Source organism: Polyodon spathula, chromosome 2 (assembly GCF_017654505.1).
Source record: "Polyodon spathula isolate WHYD16114869_AA chromosome 2, ASM1765450v1, whole genome shotgun sequence".
Classification (NCBI taxonomy): domain Eukaryota; kingdom Metazoa; phylum Chordata; class Actinopteri; order Acipenseriformes; family Polyodontidae; genus Polyodon; species Polyodon spathula.
This window is the reverse complement of record NC_054535.1, coordinates 105,979,416-106,002,903: the sequence shown is the minus strand read 5'-3', so window position 1 is coordinate 106,002,903 and position 23,488 is coordinate 105,979,416. Positions and strand designations below refer to the sequence as shown.

The 23,488-nt window shown below is 44.0% G+C and overlaps 2 protein-coding genes across 3 annotated transcripts in view; both read right to left on the bottom strand.

Moving 5' to 3' along the window:
- The window catches only part of LOC121306654 (protein unc-13 homolog B), an 88,814-nt gene extending 86,316 nt beyond the window's left edge, over positions 1–2,498 (bottom strand). For both annotated transcript variants that reach the window (XM_041238521.1, XM_041238531.1), the window contains exon 1: positions 2,427–2,498. In XM_041238521.1, the coding sequence (XP_041094455.1) occupies positions 2,427–2,474 (48 nt within the window). In that variant the 5' untranslated portion in view covers positions 2,475–2,498. The remainder of the gene's footprint in view (positions 1–2,426) is intronic.
- Positions 2,499–2,901: 403 nt separating this feature from the next.
- LOC121327384 (protein unc-13 homolog B-like) overlaps positions 2,902–23,488 on the bottom strand; it is a 137,243-nt gene continuing 116,656 nt past the window's right edge. The window contains exons 8-10 of the mRNA XM_041271404.1: positions 18,495–18,711; positions 18,074–18,193; positions 2,902–3,226 (exon numbers count right to left, since the gene is read on the bottom strand). Of these exons, the coding sequence (XP_041127338.1) occupies positions 2,902–3,226; positions 18,074–18,193; positions 18,495–18,711 (662 nt within the window). The remainder of the gene's footprint in view (positions 3,227–18,073; positions 18,194–18,494; positions 18,712–23,488) is intronic.

Genomic DNA, 23,488 nt, shown 5'->3' with positions numbered 1-23,488 from the left:
GAGTGACCGGTGTGATTGTATTCTTTGCTCGTAGTAATACTAATAATTTATATATAGCGCCTTTCACAGTGGACCATCAGCTGCAGAATCACTTACAACAACGTCACACCTGAAAGGCTGAACATAAGGAGTGAGTCAGTGGATGAGCTTGGATTTGAACTGGGGACCTCCTGGTTATAAGCCTGTTTCTTTAACCACTGAACCACACAGCCTCCTGTATATCATTGCTTGGGCTTACATTCAGAGTAACTGGTCAGAATGAGTGAACGAAGATCACAATTCAACAACATGAGCGTGTTTTGCCATGAGACTGGAGTACACTAAATAAACACATTTCACAATACTGGGAACTTGCTTCCTGTTGTAGAATATCCACCAGTTTGTGACAAGAAATCAGACAGCAAATTCGTAATAAAAAGGCTGGATAAACACCAAATAAAATAAAAACCAAGCACTCATGAAAACAATACATCCCAAGCTGAACTGAGAGTAGTGCTGCGTGAACTGATTATTGGAACTGAGCTCTCCCCAGAAATCAGGTGCAGACAACCAAGGAGGGGCCCTGGTGTTGACTGGGCTAACGCACCACACAAACCCAAGCAGCTGTTTCTTTCCTTGTTTCACTCAGAATGGTACATTAGCCCGATACCACCAACGCCCCTCACTTGATTGCCAGCCCTGGATTTCTGTGAAGAGCTCAATCCGAATATTAGAATAATCCGTTTGTGCAGCAATCAGCAGTGAAGAGGCTTGCCAAGCACACAGCAGGTCTAATAAAAGACACCTTATGGAGCTGTCACTGCCATGCAGTAAACTTGAATTTTACCAGGGGGTTCAGGCAAGTCATTGTTGAAAGGTAAAAACATTATTGAAGCCTGTTTAGAAGCCTGACAGCACTGGAAATGAAAGTAAGCAATGTCATGGGTTTGTGCACAGGGTGTTAGTTCTCTAGAAATGTCCTGTACAGGACATAAGGATTAAAGCTGGAGTTCATTAAACAAAATCCGAGCCACCAGCTGGTCATTATCCCCCTCAAAATGCCCTGGACCGGGATCATTACTGCTTACTCTTCAAAATGAATTCAGTCATTCAGCAGACGCCTTTATCCAGAGCGACTTCCAGAGACTAGGGGGTGAACTCTGCATCAACAACTGCTGCTGCAGAGTCACTTATATATTTCTCTGGCAGACAAACAAAGTTGGTTTATTCTATATATATATATATTTTTTTTAAAACACAACATGCTTAGGTTAGGACATTGACAAGGAAAATAACTGACCATGTATATATTCATCACTTAATAAAAGACGTTGTAAGGAATCCACAAAGTCCACCATTGCAAAGAAACTTGCAAGACTACAGCCCTAATGCACCTTCTTCATGTGTTGAAGACAATTCCATTACATCATTTACAACCAATCACATCAGCTACAGTATGTTTCAGCATATTATCTCACCACAACAAATATGCATAATGGAGAACCCATGAACTTTAAATGTGACTGAATGATATCAAATCAAACTATTGAAACAGCAAACAAAATGAAAAGGCACAACAACAAAAAGAATGCAAACAGCTTTAAAACTTAACACACAAAAAAAAATACCTTCAAGAGTCATCAACGGAGAATCCTCCAAGACACAGTATACTGCACCTAGCAGCCAATTAAAGAGCAACACACAGCATTGATGTAGCCCTTTGTATTTGGAAACAGGATATTGTTAAAATTGTACTGGTCCCATTTTCCTGGTTTTATCTACCCTAGTTGAGATATGTTGCTAAAACATATCTGAGGTTGTCTGCATAGAGATTCATGTTACCGCTCAGGGTATTCGACTATTACATGCTGGGTGAGGAGCATCAGAGGGTGTTAGAAAAGGTTACTCTGAAGCATAATGGATGTCCACAGGACAGGAACCACCCCAGGCTCATTTTGGTCAATAGAGCACCCTGAATTGCATCAATACTACCTAGGATTAACCTCAAAAAGAGGTTACTAAAATCCAGGAGCATTCTGCAGTTCTGTAAACTATTCCAATAAAAACCAGCTGTGGCGTATTCCAGTCTGGTTTGAATGCAGGGATGGGAACAAGATTCTCACTGCATAGCAGTTTGATCCATTCCTGGTTTTACTGTGAGTTTAATAAGACACACCTGAGCTTGTTACCTACAGTATACACTGAGGCTAATCAAGCTCCCGGTAAAAAATGGAATGGGTGAAACTGCTATGCAATAGTCTTATTCCCATACCTGGAAAGGACCCTTCTGATCCCCGAAATACCTGCACCTCTGGAAATTTTGGAATAATCTCCCAGTGGGGAGTAGGGTTGGAATTTCAAGGACAACCAGGAAAGAGGGAGCCAGCTCAACCCAACCCAACCCAACCCGCAGCAGCAAATGGATGAGAAGAGCCCTGCTTTCCTACCTCCTGCACCTGCACACGCACTTTGTTGATGGCTTTTAACCACCGCATCCTTGACAGGGAGAGAGGAGGGGGTTCCGCGTCACCCACGAAGCTGACAAGCACACACAATACATGAAGCAATTAGAAATCCCCAAAGAGAAATCACTGTTACCTTGAGTACAGCTGTCATCCTGTGACACAGCATACAGTAAACAAACAAACAAATAGTGGTTGCCGACTGCAATCATTGTTTTTATGATTTAAAATAATTCTTAATCCTTTTTGTATGGTGTCTTATTATAAAAGAACAATGAGGAACACCCTGCACATGATCCATTAAATTGCATACAATTCTTCAAATCAGGATAATGCAGTTCCATGCGTTCAAATCGGGTTAAACTTGATTACATGTTATGGTGTCTAGCATGGCTTTTAAAAACAGATGTATAGTTTATTAAAGTTCAGATAAATTCAGATGCAGATTCCCCATCCCCACTCACCTGCTGGGCTCCTTGCTCAGCCTCCTCTCGGGGGGGTGCATTGGCTCCGGGAGCCCCTCGGGGGCGACGTCCGGCCCCCTGTCCTCGAGTCTGGTGAAGGTGTCCTGGTCCTCGGCTCGCACCCTGGCCGCCGCCACCTCCTCCTCCCAGTCTGTGCCGTTGGGCTTGTAGCTGCCTGTGCTGTGGTAGGAGTGGAAGGACTCCCGGTCGTGGCATTCTTCCGACTCGGAGCCTGGCGCACTCTCCTGGTCGAGTTCGCTCAGCTGGGAGCTGCCCTCGCTCAGGTTACCAGAGGAGTTGTAGTGACTGCTCCCCACCGGGCTGTAGTGGGGCGGAAATGGGACAGAGAAACACGTCAGGACCTTTTACAGCAATGCTGGACACAGACACTAACCTCAAGGGACTATATAGTCAAGTCTTTAGGACAATCAGAGTGTCAGGTAAACTGAATTTTGGTTATTTATTTGTGTTCGCCAGGCTGGTCTCAAAGATTCAAGAGGGTAACAGATGTCTACAGTACCCATGTGGACTTGACTGTACAAACACACCTCTTTGTGCCAAAGACGACCCCAATCAGTGTGTTGTGGCTTCTAGTGATAAGCTGTGAACTGGACTGAGCGCCACCAGAACCCCGAATGAGAACCAGTAGAGCAGTACAGTTGTCTAAATCACACATAAAAGTACAGAAGCTGGTATGTGTAACACTACTGCACAGCACTACACAACACCTGGAAGCCCTCTATCACAGTACAGGGACCAATGCATCACCGCACAACACACCTGCCGCAAAGCATCTTCTTTGTGCTTATGAAAAAGCAGAGCACAGAAACTATTCAGTGTGAATGAAGATTCACACCACATGTGGTAAATGTAGTGCTGGGACAAGCACTGGATTTTCATGTTCGGATATTCGCTCATAATTTAAGTATTCGTTTATATATTCATTTGTTTTCTAAAAGTAATAAAAGCCATTACATTGAGATGAACGCAGGCAGAGACAGCACAGCAGCAGAGGCAGGAGGCATGGCCATGGCCCTGTGTGTGTGTGTGTGTGTGTGTGTGTGTCTTTATTTTACAGCAAGACCTTACAATATGTAACATGTTAAAACAGAAAAATATCCCAGGAGTAAAGAATAAGTTGTGTAGGACTTACTTTACCCCAGTGAATTAACTACAAAACAAAAGCAGCCAGATAGCAGTTCAATTTAAACGTTGTTGTGTTTATTCCCGAAAATAGTACATAAAGCGCATTTTATTTATTTTTTTCATTCCTTGCCATTGCCGCGTCTTCACAGTAATCAGCGGCCATCGACACGCTTTCATGAAGTAATAGCATGAGGTTTACTTGTGCCTTTCCGCAGCTGAACAAGCAAATTAAAACTAAAATTGAACTTTAAACACTTCAATTAAAACAAACGTGGAAATGGCGTTGTAAAGTGAAGGGGAAAAAAACTCACCGTTTTGGTTCTTGTTTATTACATTCCACATAACAGAAAGTCACAACAAAATATATATAATTTATACAGTCTATATAAAAATCATTACACAACATTTTCAGGAAGTTGGGTACTGTTTAAGTGAGGCACCATCACAATCTTCTGTCCCATCAGATTCTGACTCTCAAGCAGCACAACGCTTTTTTGTCCCAGATGGATGGGTGCGCGCGCATAATTTGGTCTGTTTACTTTTTGAGGTCTAAAACTTTTAAATAGAGGCTCAAGAGCTGCTGTGTTGATTCTGTGTTTGTTTATATATTAACAATATATTTCTTATTGTTACTGCATCTTGTAAAGCGCTTTGTGATGGCGCGGGGTCCACTATGAAAGGCGCTATATCAAATAAAGATTGACTGATTGATAATTACATAAAAGATCTATTAAGTGTCAGGATTTTGCATATTTGAGTCATTTTGTGTGTGACAGTACATTTCTCCTCTTCCCTTTCAGACTCTCACTTTGGCTTGCTTTGGATATTTGTGTTTATGTATTTATGTATTCATTTGAATTGTGGTTCCTTTTTGTGCTTGTGCACAATTCTGGCTACAGCTGGGCATGGTTCTGGCAGACACAATTTTTAAGGGCCTTTCTGGTTCAAGTTGTTGTTTATATGTATTGTGTTTAAGAGTGCGCCTGTGTCTCCTTGCAAATGCAATTGAATCATACTCAATTTCTTGCAGAAATGGTGGAATAAACCCAAAAGAAAGGGATAAGCATTATCCTTCAATTGACCTACAGTAAAACAAGCAAGCCAGACACAGCTACAGCAGGTGCACTTGTAATGGAATGAGGATGACAAACATGGGATCACAGACAAGAACACCACTTTGACTGAACTGAGAATCTGAAAGAGGCACTTGAAAAAAAATAAATATATATATAAAATAATGGAAAAAACACTAACCAAATGTTGTTCAAGCACAAATTGGTCTTCGGTTCTAATAGTTCCCAAAGTACAATGAATGCAATATGTTCTATATTGATTCTGAAGCAGTACAGCACCTCTGCTTACTCAAGGCAAAAGCCTCCCAATGCACCCTATTCTCATTAAATTGAAATGTCAACCGGATCATATCAAGTAAACACACCGTTATGATTACACATATAATTTTTGTATCAATAAGTATAGGCATAGACCTTTAATGAATAAATCTGACTAATTTAAACAACTGTATGTGTACCCTGCAAACCAGCATCAACATACAGCCGTTTCCACAGCCTTTTCTTAATTGTGTGTGTTTTTCCTTAACGCTTAGTGTTCAAATACAGAAATATAAAACAAATAAAAAGACATACAATCTGACCAAAATAGAAAAAAGTACGATCTTCACAAATACAACATACTCATTAAGATCTGCATATGGGCTGTCATTTTAGAGAGGTTCATATGATTCTAGTTTCAGCTGGAAAGACAGCTCTCCCTATGTGTTCTTTTTCTTATTTTCATCTCTAATGTCAGAAAACAGTTGCACATGCAGTACACCCTTCATATCTAAAAGCACAGCAACAAACAAACACAACATTTTCAAAATTAGGAAGGGGTAGAAAAGAGGAGAGCACAAAGAATAAAGGGGGTTGCTAGTTTCTTATTCCACATACATTCAAACTATTCATTATCATTGCATTATAAATGGCCGGCTGCTTACTGCCACCATTTATTATGTTGCTACTGGCCTTTTCACATTCAAAAGGTCCTTCCCCGTCATGCCGTCCTGCCCCAGTCCTGGGCTGAGCTCTGCAGAGGGGAGGGGTTCAGGGAGGGAGTCTTTTTCATGCTCAGCTAGGGGCTCTGACTGGTCAGGAGGAGAGATCTCCATCTGAGGTTCGACTGAGCTATCTGGAAAGGAGTCTTCAATTGTTGCCCCTAGAGTATCTTCCATGGGCTCAAAGCTGTCTTGACTGGGTGGAACTGATTGGCCAAGACTATAGTGGTCGCCTGAGCCTAAACCATTAAGATCTTTGCCCTCAATGCTAACTTTGCTGCTCTCACTGGCCATGTGTTCTGTGCCTACTGTATAATTGTCAGGCATACCACTGGTACCCACCAGCTTGACATCGTTGGCCAAGGGTTGGGAGGTGACAACAGGGGGTTCTTGCTTCAGGGGCTCAGCGCTTTCCTTTTGCCAAGGAAAGGAGAAGTCTAGTTTCTTCCCAAACATGGATGTGGCTGCAGGTTCTTCCCTGCTGGCGGTCTTTTCTTCTTCGAAGAACCCCACTGAAAATTTCTTGAAACCAGACAGCAGGCGCCCATCCTTCTGCAGACTGCTTTTTGGAATTGATGGTGTTGAAAAGAATGAGCCAAAGGACTTCCCGCTGTCACCAGTGGACGACATAAAGTAGAACTTGGATGTGGGTATGCCAGGCATGTCAAAGAAGGACTTGGAAAATGATGTTTCAGCACTTGGTTGCCCCATCAGGCTGGAGACCTTTTGGGCATTTTCAATTGTAGGAACACTCTGGTCACTTCCTTTGCCTTGGGAATCACCTGTAACCACAGCAGGTTCAACTTGTGTGCCATCCACCTGTGGCAGACTGGGGGAGCCTTCCATAGTGACTTGTGGTTCTTCTGAATACTGAGCTTCCTCAATCGAGACAGCTGGAGTTGAGAGAGCCACATCATCAGGTTGCACCTCTGTTTCATCCTCCTGCACTGTTTCTAAAGCTGTATCTACTTCGGCTTGCTCTGCTTCAGGCTCCTGTCCAGATAACTTGCTTATTTGAACCTCCAGGGACTCAAAAATTGTTTTTTCTGCTTCAGCGTCTACAACAGACTCTGAAGAGGGCCCTTGCAAATCAGCACCAACAGATAACATCTGCTCTTCAGTGAGAGAACTAGACATGGATTGTTCTTTCTCATCCTGCTTCTCCGGGCTTGCTTCCTGAACACACACCTTGGGCACAGGCACAGGTATCTGGGTCTCTGCTGGAACGGCTGGTTTAGTCTCAGCTTGTTCCAGTGGCTGATCCCCTTGGAGCTTAAAGATTCCAAACAGTTCATTCTTCAAGGACTCAGCAGGAAGGTTGAAAAAGGACGTTTTCTGTTGCTGATGGGGGGCAGGGCTCGGAGAACACCTGGTCATTGAAGGCTGAGCAGAAAAGAAGCCAGTGGATGGTTTTGAGGGTGTGCTTGGACCTCCGGACAACAACTTTACCTTGGACATGAAGCCTGAAAACATCTCAACCGAAGAGTCAACAACAGACTTCTCTGGCTCAGGAGGCTTAGGCATTGCTCCAGTATCTGGGACTGCTGCAGGACCAGGGGCTCTCATTTCACCTAGCCTGAGTTGAGGCTGGACAACTGGAGGAAGATCCACAGCTGGATGGGGTTGTACAGCTGGCTGAGGCCGAGGAGCTGCATTGTCAAGTGAAGGGACTCGCTCCTTGACATCAAGGACTGTCTCAACAGCGGTGGTTTCGGAAACTGGTTCTTCAACCTGGCAGAACACATTTTGTAGATCTTCGGGTTGATCAAAGCAAACTGTCTGTGGAAAAGAAACCAAATCACTCCGTACAACCTCAACCTGAACTGTATCTGTTTGAGTACTTTGGGTTGCCGAAAGAGGGCTGACATCCTCAAACAAAGAGTCTTGAACTTGCATGCTAAGTTTTTGTTCGATGCAGGGCTTATTTTCAGAGTCTATGAAAGCAGCAGGCTCTACCTCTGCCTTCGCTCCTGGAATGCTGTACTGAGGCTGTTTGCTTTGATTTTTGGGTATTTTCTGTTCATTTCTGAGGTCTGTTTCTGCAGCAGCAGCAGATTCATGTGTAACTTGTGTGTGAGAGACCCTCAAAATAGAATCAATAGTTTCCAGTTTATCCTGTGTTCGGCTGGCAGCAGGAGGACTAATTCCCAACACTGAGTTCATGAAGAACAAGTCTTCTTTTGTACTTCTATATGGTTTGTTGCTTACACTCCATGTAAGCGAACAAGAATTTGCCTGTGACTGTACCTGGCCACCAAAAGGTGCTGCAGGTGGATCTGGCTTCTTGTCATCCAAGAATGACATGTTGAACAGGCTGAAGCTGGAGCCACTGGACTTGGGTTTATTCTCCTCAGTGGTACCTCCCAGAGAGAAGAAAGAAGGAAGCTTGAATCCTTCAGATTCACTACCTGGCTGCTTAGGTGGGGCAGGTGGTGACTGCACGTGGCTTAGCTGACTCCCTCCACTAAAGAAAGAGAATATGCTTTTGCCAGGGGTGTCTTGTTTAGGAGGAGAATTTCCTGACAAAATATCACCAAAAGGCAAGTTGAAAAGACCCAATTGCTTGGGTGGTGACTCCTGTTTGTTTTTCCCTATTGGCACAGGTCTTGGTGCCCCAGGGGGCATTGTCTGTGATCTGTCTGGAACTTTGGAAATATTAGCATTAGGAGGGACATTTTGGGACATGCTTCTCCCTGGACCATGGGGTTGTTTTGTTAGTTGCTTGCCACCAATTTCTTGCAGCCCACTTTCTCCAATGCCATCCAGGGTCTGTTGCTTATGAAGTCCCTTTGGTCTGGAGGACACATCTGTGCCTCTACCTGGTTTATTGGGTGATGCCACATTCAAACGTTCCTGTTTGTCCTGGTGACAGGCCTGGTTTTGCATTGGGCCCATGGGGTCTTTATGCATGTCATTCCAGGTGACATTTATTGTCTGTTGCTGTTTATTTTGTGGTTGTTGAGGCTGTTGTTGAGCTGTGGGAGGATCCACTTTGAAAAGGTCACCAATAGACCCAAACAGAGAAGAAATGCCAGAGGACTCTTTGTTTGCATTGGTATTGGTTGCTCCGGCTTCTTTCACTGCTGGTTTTGGCTGGCTCTCTGCAACTTTGGGGGGTTCAGGTTTCTGTTCTTCAAGCCCTACTGCTGATTTAAAGAAATCTAAGAACCCAGATCCCTGTGGTTTCTCAGCAGGTTTGTCTTGAGGTTGGGTAACTGAAAGGTTGAAGAGTTTTAGTGGGTTTTTGAAAAAAGAATCATCTGCAGGTTCACTGGCTGGCTGGGAAACCTGGGAGGGCTGGGCAGACTGGACAGGTTTTGCTTTCTCAGCGAGGAGTGTAGGAGTTTCACTCTGCTCTGAACCCAGACCAAACATGGAATCCAAGCCTGAAGAAGGTATCGTAGAAACACTGGTTGGAACTGAAGGTTCCTCCTTCATAATTTTGGATTTCAGGCTCTGGAAACCTGTGGAAAATATATTACTTAACTGCTGATCAACAAGGGGAACAGCTTCACTTTGAGGCTGAGGTTCTTCTTTCTTCATCTTTACTGATATTAAAGAGAAGGCACCATCTCTGCCTGGTTCAGGAAGATTTCTTGCAGTCGTTGTAGACGTGGTGGTTGTGGTAGTTGAAGCTGTGCTGATCTCACTCACTTCAGAAGCAGGTGCCTTGCTAACCAGATCTCCCAAAGCAGAGAAGAAGGAGGAGATCGACTTGATTGGTTGAGATTGCTCTTCGGAACTTGTCTTCTCTTCAGCATGCTCTTCTTTAACCTCAGGCTGTTTGGGGGAGGAACGAAACAGCCCAAACAGACCAGATGAGCCAGCCTCAGATGTTGAGGTCGAGGAGAGGGATACAGAAATCTTTTGAGTCAAGATCTGCTTGAGGCCCTCTCTCTTCTGTGTTCCAGCTCTTTTTTTAATGGTAAGGTCAAAGGCCACAGTCTGAGGTTCTTCACAGAGGTAGCCCCGCTCTTGCTCTTCCTTTAGATCCATTCTAACTTTCTGGAGTCTATAATTAGAGAAGTCAAGTGGCTCCTCTCTCTGCCAGTAAATGGAATCCTCAAACATTTGGGAGAAGGTTTCCAGGTTCATGTTCATTAGCTGGTCACCTTTCCTAAAAGCTGCTGAAAGATCCAGTGGAGCATTAATGAGCTCAACCTCGGACGGGTCCGCCTCTGGAAACCAGAAGAGTTCATCTTCATTGTACAGAGGGACTTTGAATCCACACACTGCCACCATTTCATTTTCCACCCATGCGCTGGGGAAGCTATCCACATACTGCCCATAGGTCCAGCCACCTTCTTCTGTCTCCGGGGTGCACACATAGACATGCTGCCCTGCGCCATCAGTTAACAGAGAATAAATAAATTCTCCATCACTGTAAATATAATATCCATAATCACCGTCTTCTGATGGCCACCACATTCCTTGTTCCAGTAGTGACAACCACTGTTGGTACCACTCCGCCTCATCTACATACATGAGCTCATCCTCCAAATCCATTGCCTGCTGGTGATCATGGTAAGACCAGTTGTTTGCATTCCCACCAGAAGAGCAGCTCAGGTCCACTGGGGCCTCTTCAAAAGAGCATTTAAGAATGGGTTCCTGGACTTGACAATAATTTGAGTTCCCTTGGAAGGTGTGATTTTCCCAGGGCTGATGTTCCTCATAATAATCCTGTCTGTATGAGACTGGGCAAAATGACTCATACGATGGCAGTCTCTGCAGATCGCAGTTTCTGTTTTCAGGGAGTGAATTTCTCCTGCTGAAACCTCTGTCCCACTCATTAACACTCAAATTGAGAGCATCATCGCAGGCTTCGCCCCAGCTTTCATCCCAGCGTTCACCCATCCCTGTCTGAGAATACACATTACTCAGGCTGTCAAGGTTAGTATTCCAGGGCTGTATACCATCATTTTGCAAGTAGCCTGCAGGGAAGTCTCTGCTTTTATGTTCCCAGTTCATGTCATAGACTTTGCTGTGATCTGACTGTGCTTGACAGAAATTCTGTTGACCCTGGTAATCAATAATTTCTTCACCAAGTTGAGAAGATCCATAATAATGAGTAGGGTCCCTTTCTAGCATCAACATTGCTCCATCTGGGGGCTGCCTGTACTCTAGACCTGTCATACAATAGTTATGGACTTCTACATGTTGGCTTTCAGTTTGGATGCCAGAAATGGGATACTGATTGAGCTCTTGGTGCCACTCCAAATGAGATGAGGGAGTTTCTTGGAAAGTCTGGAGTTCGTAATTATTCACAGGTCTGTGTGCTGCATTTTGTGATGATGAAAACGGCTGGAATTGTTGATAATTCTGCCTGTCAGGTGTCATATGGAGTAAATGGCCTGTGTGCTGCAGAGATGAATATGGTTTCCTGAGGATGATCACAGTCACTGGGGTTCATGTTCAATGCTCTGTGAAGATGAAACCAAAGAGATTTGCTGATAAGCCTGTTGCCCTTTTTTCCAGTAGGAAATGTGTTCAGTGCTGTAGAATGTCGACAATGGTAGATGTTCCTGTGAATTTGATTCACTATATGAGTCTGCTCTGTCTATATATCCTGTAAAATAGGATGATGAGAGTGGTGGATTTTGTTGGGAATGTGGATGACCTGACTTCTGAAAGCATATAGAACATGTGCTGCTAGATGTCGGAATCTGAGAAACGTTCATGGTCTCTTGTCTTTGCTTTGGAATGAAATGATCAAAGATGCTAAAGGTGCTTTCCTCCTTTTTCTCTGCAGCTTTTTTAACATCTGTGGGAGCGGCAGCTGTTTTGCCAAGGTTCTTCTGCCCATCTATGTTTCTCTCAGGAAGCGGGTTTTCCACTTTGCTAATAAAGTTCAGGAAATTCAGAGGACCCTCTTTCTTTCCAGCAGCTTCTTCTTGTTTGGTTGCAGACATGTTGTCTCTCAACCCCAAACTGAAAATACCTGTAAGCAAACCCTGAGATCTTGTGTTGCTCGGTTTCTGTTCTGCACCCCCGGCTCTAGGATTAGACTCCCCTGACTTGCCTTTAGACACATCTTCAGATGAAGCAAATTTGAACAGACCTGATAATATTCCTGGTTGGCCAGTGGGTTTCTGGTCTACAGTGCTTTGATGTTGCAGATTTTGGTTTTGCCTTGGTGGTTGCGGATGTTGATGCCCTGCAGAGGGCTGGTTGCCTGTAGACACATTTTCTGATGAAGCAAATTTGAATAGTCCTGAAAATAGCCCTTGTTGGCCAGCAGGCTTCTGTTCCTTATCTACAGTAATCTGCTGTTGATTCTGTTGCTGGTAATGCTGTGTAGATAAATGTTGATTGAATTGCTGCTGTAGTTGTTGTTGTCTAATATGGGGCTGGTTGTAGAACTCTTGCTGCTGCTCTATATCGTATAGGCTGTTGCATTGTTGTTGCCCTGGAGGAAGGTGGCTGTTCAACTGCTGCTGATTTCTAGCATGCTGCTTGTGGAATTGCTCTTGCCTCCTAGAGTCTCCACTGTCAATTCGCTGTTGCTGAGGCAGCTGGTGTTGCCCTGTCAGTTGCTGCCTGTCAAATTGCTGCTCAACATTCTGGTTTGGTGGTCTGGCTTCAGGTGGATAGGTGGATTTGTCTGACAGCTGACCCGGGGGCACACTTACATCCTCATTGGAAGCAAACTTAAACAAGCTAGAAAGCCATCCTGTCTCTGCACTCCCTTCCGGTTCTTTGTCAGTCACATTAAACTGGTTTGTCAACCCCTGTGTGACTCCAGAAATACATTTGGAAACATCTAAGTTCATTGCTGATATAGTTCTGGGCATCACTGGGTCAGTACTCCCAGTTTGTAAAGGTTGGGACAAGCTCCCAGGCAGTTTATGAGGATCTTGTCTCTGTTTTTCCTTAGAAGTGAATAGATTTTCACTTGAGGCAAACTTCAGCAGCCCAGAAAGCATCCCTCCTTCAGTTCGGGTGTCTTTCTGCTGTGGAGTGGAGATATTTTCTGAGGAAAAGAAAGGTAGTTTTAACTTGCTCCCAAGAGAGAAAGACATGTCTTCAAGAGGTTTCTCTTGCCTCACATCCTCAGAGGATCTGATCAAAGAAAAGTTTGAGGAGCCTGCTGGGGTCTCATTTTGTGGTTTTTCATTGGAAAATGTGGTGAACTGACTGAATGACTTCTTCAGAGGGCTGAAGAGCCCAGACTCTTCAGAGTTAGCTTGAATTGCCTCAGTCACACTGCTTTTATTCTCATCTTTCTTCAAGTTTTCCTGATGGACATCAATCCTTTCTGAATTATGTTGGGCACTCATTTCCTCAGGTGGACATTGTCTCTTATTTCCCTGCTGGTTTGATGGTAAGTTTGAAGATCTGCTTTGAATCGTGTGGCCTTGACCAATCTTTACAGTGTCGTCTATAAATTCCCCATCGCTAGAGTGCGTCTGACTCCTCGACATTGAAATGTCCATTTTGTTTCCTTGATGATTTCTGCCTTCAGACTTTGTGTCAGAAGCCACATTTACCCCATTTTCAGTTTTAGATCCCTGGACAGCATTGGATGACAATGGCTCCTCATTAAAATCACTTTGGCCATATGGTTGGTTTAGTGCTCCAGTCTGTCCTGCCTCACCACTGGAAGGCTCTTTATCAAAGAAAAGCCTTAAGGGGTTGAGTTTTCCAAACACAGAGTTCATGATTGATGCTGGTTCCTGCATTGAGGAGGAATCATGAACTTTTTCATCAGTGATGCTACTGCTGCTGCTGCTTTGCAGTCCACTGGTCTCAGAGGATGGAGCACCAGGTATCTTTGCATCTTGGGAGCTGTCCTCTGGCTTTTTATCAGATTCTTTAGGAGCAGAAGACTGGAATGGCAATAAAGACTGTAGAGAGAACTTTCTATCCTGGAGGGGCTGGTCCTGTGCCATAGAAATTTGAGTAACAGGAGTTGTGCTGCTGGATTTGGGAATGAAGGAAAAGCACTTGGAGATACCAGACTCAGCCTGGACACTGTGTTCAGGGTTTTCCTGTGGCTGGTTTGAAACAAGTTTCTCTACAGACGTGGACAGCTGCTTGGTGCTAGAGCCAACCTTGTCTGTTAGTGAATTGAAGAAGGAGCTCATGGTGTTCTTCATCCCAGTTAAATCTGGCATGGATTCCACATTAGCACCTTGGTTACCATCTGCTGGCGTCTCGGATTTGATTGGCAATTCCTCCTTCATGGTTATTTCCTTGTTCTCCCCTGTTGTTTCTGTAATAGTTCCATCCTTGGCCACGGTTCTGGTCATTTGTGACTTTGGCAAGGTCCCAAACTTGCTCATCTCTTCCTCCTTTTCTGCCAGGTACTCCGAAACAGTTTCCACCAGGCATTGGAGCTCATCCATAGGATCTGCGTACTCATCACTAGGCTCTTCCACTGGAGAAAGCATGGCCTCTGGAGCCCAACTCCCCACTTTACCATTGCCAGTCTTCTTATCTCCATAGCTCTCCTGATGAGCATGCCTCTGATGGTATTTCTCATTCTCAGAATTGTAACTCTTCTTTTCAGAATGAATGGCTTCTGTCAGTGAGGCTATCTCCTCCAGCTCCTCTTCAGGGCCAATGGAATACTGCAGTTCATCAGAGCCACTGCTGTCATATTCAACCTGGCCTTGCAGCTTCCTCTCTCCTTCAGCATTCTGGTATGCAACATATCTTTCCATTGTTGCTTCCACTTCGTTCTTTGCCCACATGTTGGTTTTGACTAACAGCCCATTTTTATAGGGGCGCAAGCAGGGCATCAACTGCCCACTCTCTTCCAGCTCCGCCACCTGGGGTAACACAAGATCATTGTTCTGGTGCCTTATTCTGCCAACAGAGGGAATTGTGGTGATGTTTAGAGACAAGGAATCCTCAAAGTTTTCTGTCTCTTCGTCGATCTGCCTCATCTCTCCATTATGCACGCGGTGGCCTCTGAACTTTTTCCTCCATCTCCTGTCTATGGTGTCAAAGTCCTCTGGGTCGCTAGGGAGAGCCAGTGCGTCACATTCAACCCTGTGACTCGGGAAGAAACCAGCAATTACTGGCTCTCTACTTGCCCTGGCCAGCGTGTAAATGACCCCCCTGCTGTCACTCTCACTCTGCCAGTGTTCTAGACCCTCCTCTAGGCACTCTGCTAAAAGCTGCTTCCCTAACAACTGGTATTTACTGTCCCAGTCCTCCTCGCCCATCTGAGAGTCGCTCGGGATTATCCTAACCCTTCCTCTCTGGTTCAGGGAGCTAGGGCTTTCCAAACAGGATAAAAGATAAAAATATTTACACATAAAATATGTTTTGTTTTTCCACAATGGAGGGATTAGAAAGTAAAATGAGGAAATGAACAAAAAATAATAGGAAAGGGGTAGAAAAGAAAAACAGAGAAACAATTTGAAAATAAATGGACAAACACTTCAGACACCAAATAATAAAGTTTTTGAATCAAAATACAATATACAAAAGCATAACCTATAAGACAGAATACAGAAAAAGTTGAATGCAACAACAAACAAAAACACAAACATTATCATAACCTTGGTTCCCTGAAATAAAAAATGTAACTAAGGCCGAATGGGTATTTACCGCCTAAAGACCTAAATCCTGAACATTGCATACCAGAGCTGCTCACGACCCTGTGACGCAGTCATGACTCCGCCCCTGAGGTATCAAAAGGACTGTGCTGATAGATCTCGGTGTCAATTAAGCAGACTTTTGCTACAGAGAATGCCTGCATCTTACTCACCCGCTTTGCGGAGGTGATGGCAAGGAAGAATATTTAAGCTCAGCTGAATGCAGGGGCTCAAATGGAGGCTTTATGAGTGCATTAAGCATCACGTTTAGCCTCCAGCGAGGAATAAATAGGTCCTGCAAAGATTGCTGTATTACTGCCACTGGACAAGTCATGGGGTCGAACCCATGATGCAGACACCACGTCTGAAAGACGCCCCACTTGTAGGGTGTCAATAACCCTGTTGGACAGAACCAGATGGCTAAAAGTTGGCCTGACCCAGAGCTGCAGGCTCAATGTGTCAGGATGCCATAAGGTCTCCCATGCCTGACTGAGCAGGTCATGCCGCGTCGACAGTCTCTATGGCTGGCTGCTCAGGAGCTGCATAAAGATTGAAAACCATAGTTTCCTGGGCCAAAAAATGGGCTATTAGTAGCACTTTGGTGCGGTCCTGTCTGATATTTTCCAGACACAGTGGGAGCAGGGCAAGCAGGGGAAGGCGTCTAACAGAGCCAGCAGTTCCCCGTCTCCTATTATAGAGAACCAGAGGGGACAGCAGGTTGAGGCTAAATGGCAAGACATGGAACTCTATGATACTTCCTGAAAGGCGAGCCACAGCTACTTCGGAGTCATGACTGTGTCACAGGCTCAGTGAGCAGCTTTGGTATACAATATTTAGGATTCAGGTCTTCAGGAGGTAAATACCCATTCGGTAATGGTTGCATTTCATACCTTGAAAGGGAACCACACACATTCTCCACCTGGTTTTTTTCTTTTTTATGGCGATGTTAAGACACATTTCCAGCTGCACATATTCATTTTACTTGAACTACAAGTTACATTTATTCAGGCCAACTTCCCTGTGCCGACTGCCTAAAAAGAATAATTGCACATACGTAAATGAAAGAAGTCGAAGTAGAAACCAGCACTTGAAAGTCCTCAAGTTTCCCTGTTGCTGGAAACTATCCCTTAAACACCAACTAAAGTAATAGATTCAGATTAAGACCATTGAGGACTTAACTGATTACACACAAATGCAGTTGTTTCTTATGATTCAAACTTAGTTTACAAACCCTGTGTGTTTGAATATGGCTCACTCGATATATTGAAGCAGGCACGGCTTTGTCTGAGCAATCCAATTCTACACTCGATATATTGAAGCAGGCACGGCTTTGTCTGAGCAATCCAATTCTACACTCTTTTCTGTTGATGCTGTGTGGATACGCATGGAAAGTGATATTAAAGAACCTGCAGCTTTAAGCTCCCCCTTTCCCCACCCACCCCAATATCACAAGTAGGCAGCGATACTGAAGGCATGCAAACATCTGTCAATGGTCTCACAATTTCACAGGACCACCACATCACTCAAGTGAAAGCACAAGGGTCAGGCTTGAAATGAACATCCTGTTTTTGCGTACTGTCAACGGTCTGGGGCATCACTGGAACGCTGCAGAACGCAACGGCCTCACAAATTCAAGGGACAGGTAATGGCAGCAGTTGATCCTGGTACAGGATATTTGAGATCACGTCACTTGTACAAGGTTTTGAAAACCTACTTTCTGTGAGCAAAATAATTCTGATTCGGTTTGATTCACTCATTGTAAAAAGAGGCACCCATATCGCGTCTGTAAAGCCAATGATTTCTTCTGCCCTCTAGTGGCAACTTGTTTAAAAGGAGCAATCAAACTATTAAAGGCCAATGTGACCCTACTATGATTATATATATATATATATATATATATATAAGATATATAATATCTATATATTATATATATATATATATACCATTTTCATCACTTTCAGAAGATATGTCATGATATAGTACTTTGTAGATGAACTCACAAGAAACTTTTGTTTCTTGAATACAAAGAACATGCTTGTACGAAAAACTTTTGTTACAAAACGTGTCATAGATGTTTTTAGTGTTTTATATATATATATATATATATATATATATATATATATATATATATATATATATATATATATATATATAGAGAGAGAGAGAGAGAGAGAGAGAGAGAGAGAGAGAGAGAGAGAGAGAGATTATCTCATATATATACATATATACATAAAATGACGTTTCCTTGTTCACTGCACAGTTCATAGGCCTTTTGTATTGTTTGCTTTGTACAGGGGTTCATTTCAAGCCAATGGTGCATTGGGACACAGCAGAGAGAGGGAGGGATGGATGGATGGATGGATGGATGGATGGATGGATGGATGGACAGATGGAGGGATGGATGGTTGGAGGAAGAACACCCACCTATTGGACAGATCTAGAGACTGCCGGCTCCCTAGTGAGAACTTGCGGCTGGTCAGTTGACTAGAGCCCGACTCTAGATCACTACGGCCATTCGCAGCGGAGTCAACACTGCTGTGCCATCTTGGGAGAGGAAGGAAGAGGGGGGGTGTGGAAGAGGAGAGGAGAGGAGATGGGTGAAGGAGGAGAGCAGAAGATCAGTTTTCAAGGTTTTAAGATTAACATTTATTTCCACTTGGGTAACAAAGCCAGGGTCTGGTCATTACTTAATGACCCCTATCTACACCGGGTAATCTACCATCATTCAGACAGACTTGTTTGCATCATGCCTTTCAAAAGAGCCACACCAATATTCATGGGATGTGTCTGTGTGTCTCTCTGCGCGTGTGCCTGTGCATGTCTGACTTGACTCGGATTGCCGTACCTGATCTCTTTCTGGTCCCGGTAGTCCAGGTCGTAGCTCTGCATGGACTCCGAGTCCTTCGAGTCTGCCTGGTGCTGCAGCCTGGGAGGGACAGGGTACTGGTGCAGGGAAGAGTTGGGCTGGGCCGTGGTGTGGTACGGTGGGGGGATGCTGTTGCTGGTCTCGCTGCGGTAGTCGCTATCCCGGTCATCCACTGCGCTGTCATGATCTTCCAGGGCTGTGGAGAGAGGGCAAGCTCCAAAAAGCAGCAGGGGAGGGGAGGGGAGTCTAAGGGAGTGCAAAGGATCCCCCCCATCTCTCACCCTCCCGACACCCCCGCAAAAGAACCAAGCACACACCAACACACACACTTGCATGCACTGTGTACTACCTGTTCAACATTCCGAAAGCAATCCCTATTTTGTCTTGACAACATTTACGGATGGTTCCACAGTTCTCTATTAGCACTAGCATTGGACTCCTTACATTAAGGTAACACATGGAGGTTCAGTGCTAAGTCAGGCTCTGTGAAACCAGCCATTAATAATTGATTACAAAATAAATAAATAAATAAATACAAATACCATATCATTTTGCCAAAAGGACTGTTTTTCCAGTTTAAAAATGGACTGGCATCCACAGTTTCAAGCCTTACAAATCAATGCATCTGTATATAGAATTATTTTGATTTATATTTATAATTTTCTTTAATTCACTGTAGGTGCCAATATTATCTCTACAATTAGTATTGTCAAATCAGTAAACATCTTTAAAAACAAATTGTGAATATTTAATTATTCTGGAGAAAAATATCCAAGGCAAAATCAATGTAGTATTAAATGGACTATTAAAAAAAAAAATTAAAAAAAAGAAAATTAAAATTATTTACCAAGGATTTTCAATTGTAAATATTTTATAATAATAAAACACTTTGTTTCAGAAATTACTTACCCAGTATAACCAAATTGTGACAAGAGGATCTATTTTTGTGACCTAAATCGACAGCAGATCGTTTTGACATTGCGTTGTTTGGATCAGTGAAATAGACTCCAAAGTATTTCCCAGGCCTGCTGGAGCCCCCCAACACCCAACCCACCCCAACCCAACCCACACACCCACACCCACACCCACTCCCACACACACCCACTCACACCCATACACCCACACACACACACACACACACACACACAGTGAGTGTGGGCTAGGACAGGGTTTACAGAGTGGAGGAAAGCAATGGGAGTCGGCCACTGTAACCAATACACTATGCAGCCTGAGCCAACACGGCGCTCCTGGGATACAGCTCACACATTCACAGTCTATGAGCCTGAACAACACGGCTCTCCTGGGATACAGCTCACTGCATTCTTCAGTCTATGAACCCTGAACAACACGGAGCTCCTGGGATACTGTAACCAATACACTATGCAGCCTGAGCCAACACGGCGCTCCTGGGATACAGCTCACTGCATTCTCCAGTCTATGAACCCTGAACAACACGGCTCTCCTGGGATACAGCTCACTGCATTCTTCAGTCTATGAACCCTGAACAACACGGCGCTCCTGGGATACAGCTCACTGCATTCTCCAGTCTATGAACTCTGAACAACACGGCGCTCCTGGGATACAGCTCACTGCATTCTCCAGTCTATGAACCCTGAACAACATGACGCTCCTGGGATACAGCTCACTGCATTCTCCAGTCTATGAACCCTGAACAACACGGCGCTCCTGGGATACAGCTCACTGCATTCTCCAGTCTATGAACCCTGAGCATTCACACTGCAATGAGGGGCGCAGGGTGGAGAATGGTACAGATTCACTGTAATACACTAAGAATACAATAGGATTCATATCTTTATTAAATAGGATTCATATCTTTACACCAAAAAATGGCACAATCCGATAAATCGAGAATAATGCATGAGGTAGTGTGTGATATGAAAATGTAATGCCCACACAGTGGGTGAGATGCTACAGAAATCCTGAGGGCGAAGCCTGACAGGTTTATCCAGCACCCCGAGGGTGGTCATCACATTCTCATTTATCACACACTACCTCACGCAGTACTGTTTATAACCTCCCGTGAGCAATGTTTTTCCTGGCTGAGCGAGGGACAGAAGACAGCAGCTATGTGAGGTATGGCTGGAACTCCTCTGTCTGCCAGCTTGGGGTAGTGCTCTGTTACTGGTGTTAATGAGCTGGTTATTACAGGGAATATCAACTGGATGAGCCCATTGCAAAACTTGCACACCACTGCAGGCATCTTATAGGGATTATATATCCTTTTTTTAGTGGCCAATACACCATGACACATGCATACATAAACAGGGAAGATGCAACCAGATACTCAAACGTACATATCTACTAATTTTTTTAAAATGTTTTTTTTCTAGCCTGACACTATGCTTAACGCTAAATGAAAATCTTAGAACACAATGTAAATAATCTACATATATATACAAACAAGCATACTGTAAGCACATTCGTACACTACATGCTGTACCTCATTTTATGCTTTTTTATTCTGATGAACCTACAGTACAGTATAATGTGAAAACAAAACACACACAAACACACACACATACACACAAACACACAGAAGTTGAGTGAGATACCTGTTCTCTCTCACATCACAATAGAGCCCAAAGGACAATTGATAGGAAGGGCTGCCTGGTCTTTGCAGCCTGCCTGTTAACAGATGGGGCAGGGGTGACTGGGAGAAGGGGACATGCATGCTCTCCTTGGTAAATATTCACAATATTCATGCATACAGCCCTCGGGACCTTCCAGACTGACCATGAGGGGACTGGGTGACTGATGAAACTGGGATGTCATGAATCTACATTAACCCCAACGTGGTGCCCAGACCTGCCCTGGAGAGAATCCCTTTTAAGGTAGCAGCCCCAACGCCAGTACTTGGCATCTATGCAGTTCTGTAATATTAGTGCAGGCCACTAAGGGATGTATATAAGGGACAGCCGCACAGGGATGGAAATAAGACTCCCATTGCATAGCAGCTTGATTCCCTTCTGGTTTCACTATTGTATATAAGATGACACACTGAGCTTGTTATCTATACACTGTGGCTAATCAAGCTCATATTAAAATATGGAATGAGCTTTCAAACACTGTGCTTATAAATCTCCCAAGACCTCCCTCCTCAATGCTCTATAGCTGTATTAATATGTATCGGGAGCCCTCTACTGTAAACCATGATAGGGCGTTTAGTGTTATCATATAATGGTTTGTGAGGCATATGGCTTCAAAGACAACCTTATCGTGAAGATTAAGTTAACTGTTTGTGTGTAAGATTATATAGTTAATAACTATGACAAAGCTGAACATATCAGCGGCCTGAAGAAACCAGTTACAAAGTTTTCAGGGCTGTTGATAGACGTATTAGATAGACACGCCCCCACCACAGTTTAATGCACACCCTTTCAATCCCCCAATGAAATAAACAAGGGGGGCAGTCACAGTATAATGTCTCCATTGCAGCAGCTCCTCACCCGATACCCTGTACCTTCTGCTTGCCCACCTCTTACTGTTTTAACAGCGCACCCCAATGCCTGCTCGTGCATGTGCTTGATTATAGGAGGATAATGCCAATGCAAGACATCTTCAGACAGAGTGCAGAGACAGTTTGCACATGTCAACCTTACACCAGTGATCTGAGTCTTTTCAAAAGATGACTAGATAAGAACAAAAAGACATTTTATATATCGATAGATGACTTTAAATCATGAATGAATGAATGAATGAAATTAATTTTGCTGCCAGACTTCAAGAACATCTGCAAGCTAAGGAGAGCAGATATCTCCAATTTAATGGTGTTGGATAGTTAAGCATCCTCAATGAGCTACCAGATTTGCTGATGGCAGTCAGTGAGAGATGGAGAGATGAGAGAAGAGGAAGGGCCCCTATCTATGCATGAATATCCTCTACAGGGGCTAGTTCATATCAGAACATGCAGAGGTAGGAGGCCGTTGGGGTGGGGGGGAGGGGGGGGAAAAAAATAGAAGAGTTACATACTCTGCTGCTCTTCCCATCCGAAATAACTCCAATTGCCTGGGTTGGGACGCAAGTGTTAGCCAAAAAAACAAAAAGGGGGTAAAAATGTAATATAGCTTAGGATTGCGTTCCTGAGGGGTGGTAAAAAAAAGAAAAAAATCTTCTGAGGATTACATCTGAGTGAGAGGGTTATTAGACATAGTTACATGAGTGTATATATATATATATATATATATATATATATATATATATATATATTATATATATAATAATAGTACAGTCGGCACTGCCTAATCGGGATACTGATAAATCAGGATTTCTGCTGGGGATACAACTCTGTGAGACGGTTCTTCCCAATGCTGTTTATGACGTTTAATTGGGACGTCACTTCATTTAATTGGGATACAGTACTTTCAAATAATGAACAGAGATTGCTTTTCTGAGCAAGACAGATTTGTGTAGCACCATGCAGGGAGTGTGTGATTACACTGTGAGTCTCAGGAAGGGCGTGATTACACTGTGAGTCTCAGGGAGTGTGTGATTACACTGTGAGTCTCAGGGAGTGCGTGATTACACTGTGAGTCTCAGGGAGTGCGTGATTACACTGTGAGTCTCAGGGAGTGCGTGATTACACTGTGAGTCTCAGGGAGTGCGTGATTACACTGTGAGTCTCAGGGAGTGCGTGATTACACTGTGAGTCTCAGGGAGTGCGTGATTACACTGAGTCTCAGGGAGTGCGTGATTACACTGTGAGTCTCAGGGAGTGTGTGATTACACTGTGAGTCTCAGGGAGTGTGTGATTACACTGTGAGTCTCAGGGAGTGTGCGATTACACTGTGAGTCTCAGGGAGTGTGCGATTACACTGTGAGTCTCAGGAGTGCGTGATTACACTGTGAGTCTCAGGGAGTGCGTGATTACACTGAGTCTGAGGGAGTGCGTGATTACACTGTGAGTCTCAGGGAGTGCGTGATTACACTGTGAGTCTCAGGAGTGCGTGATTACA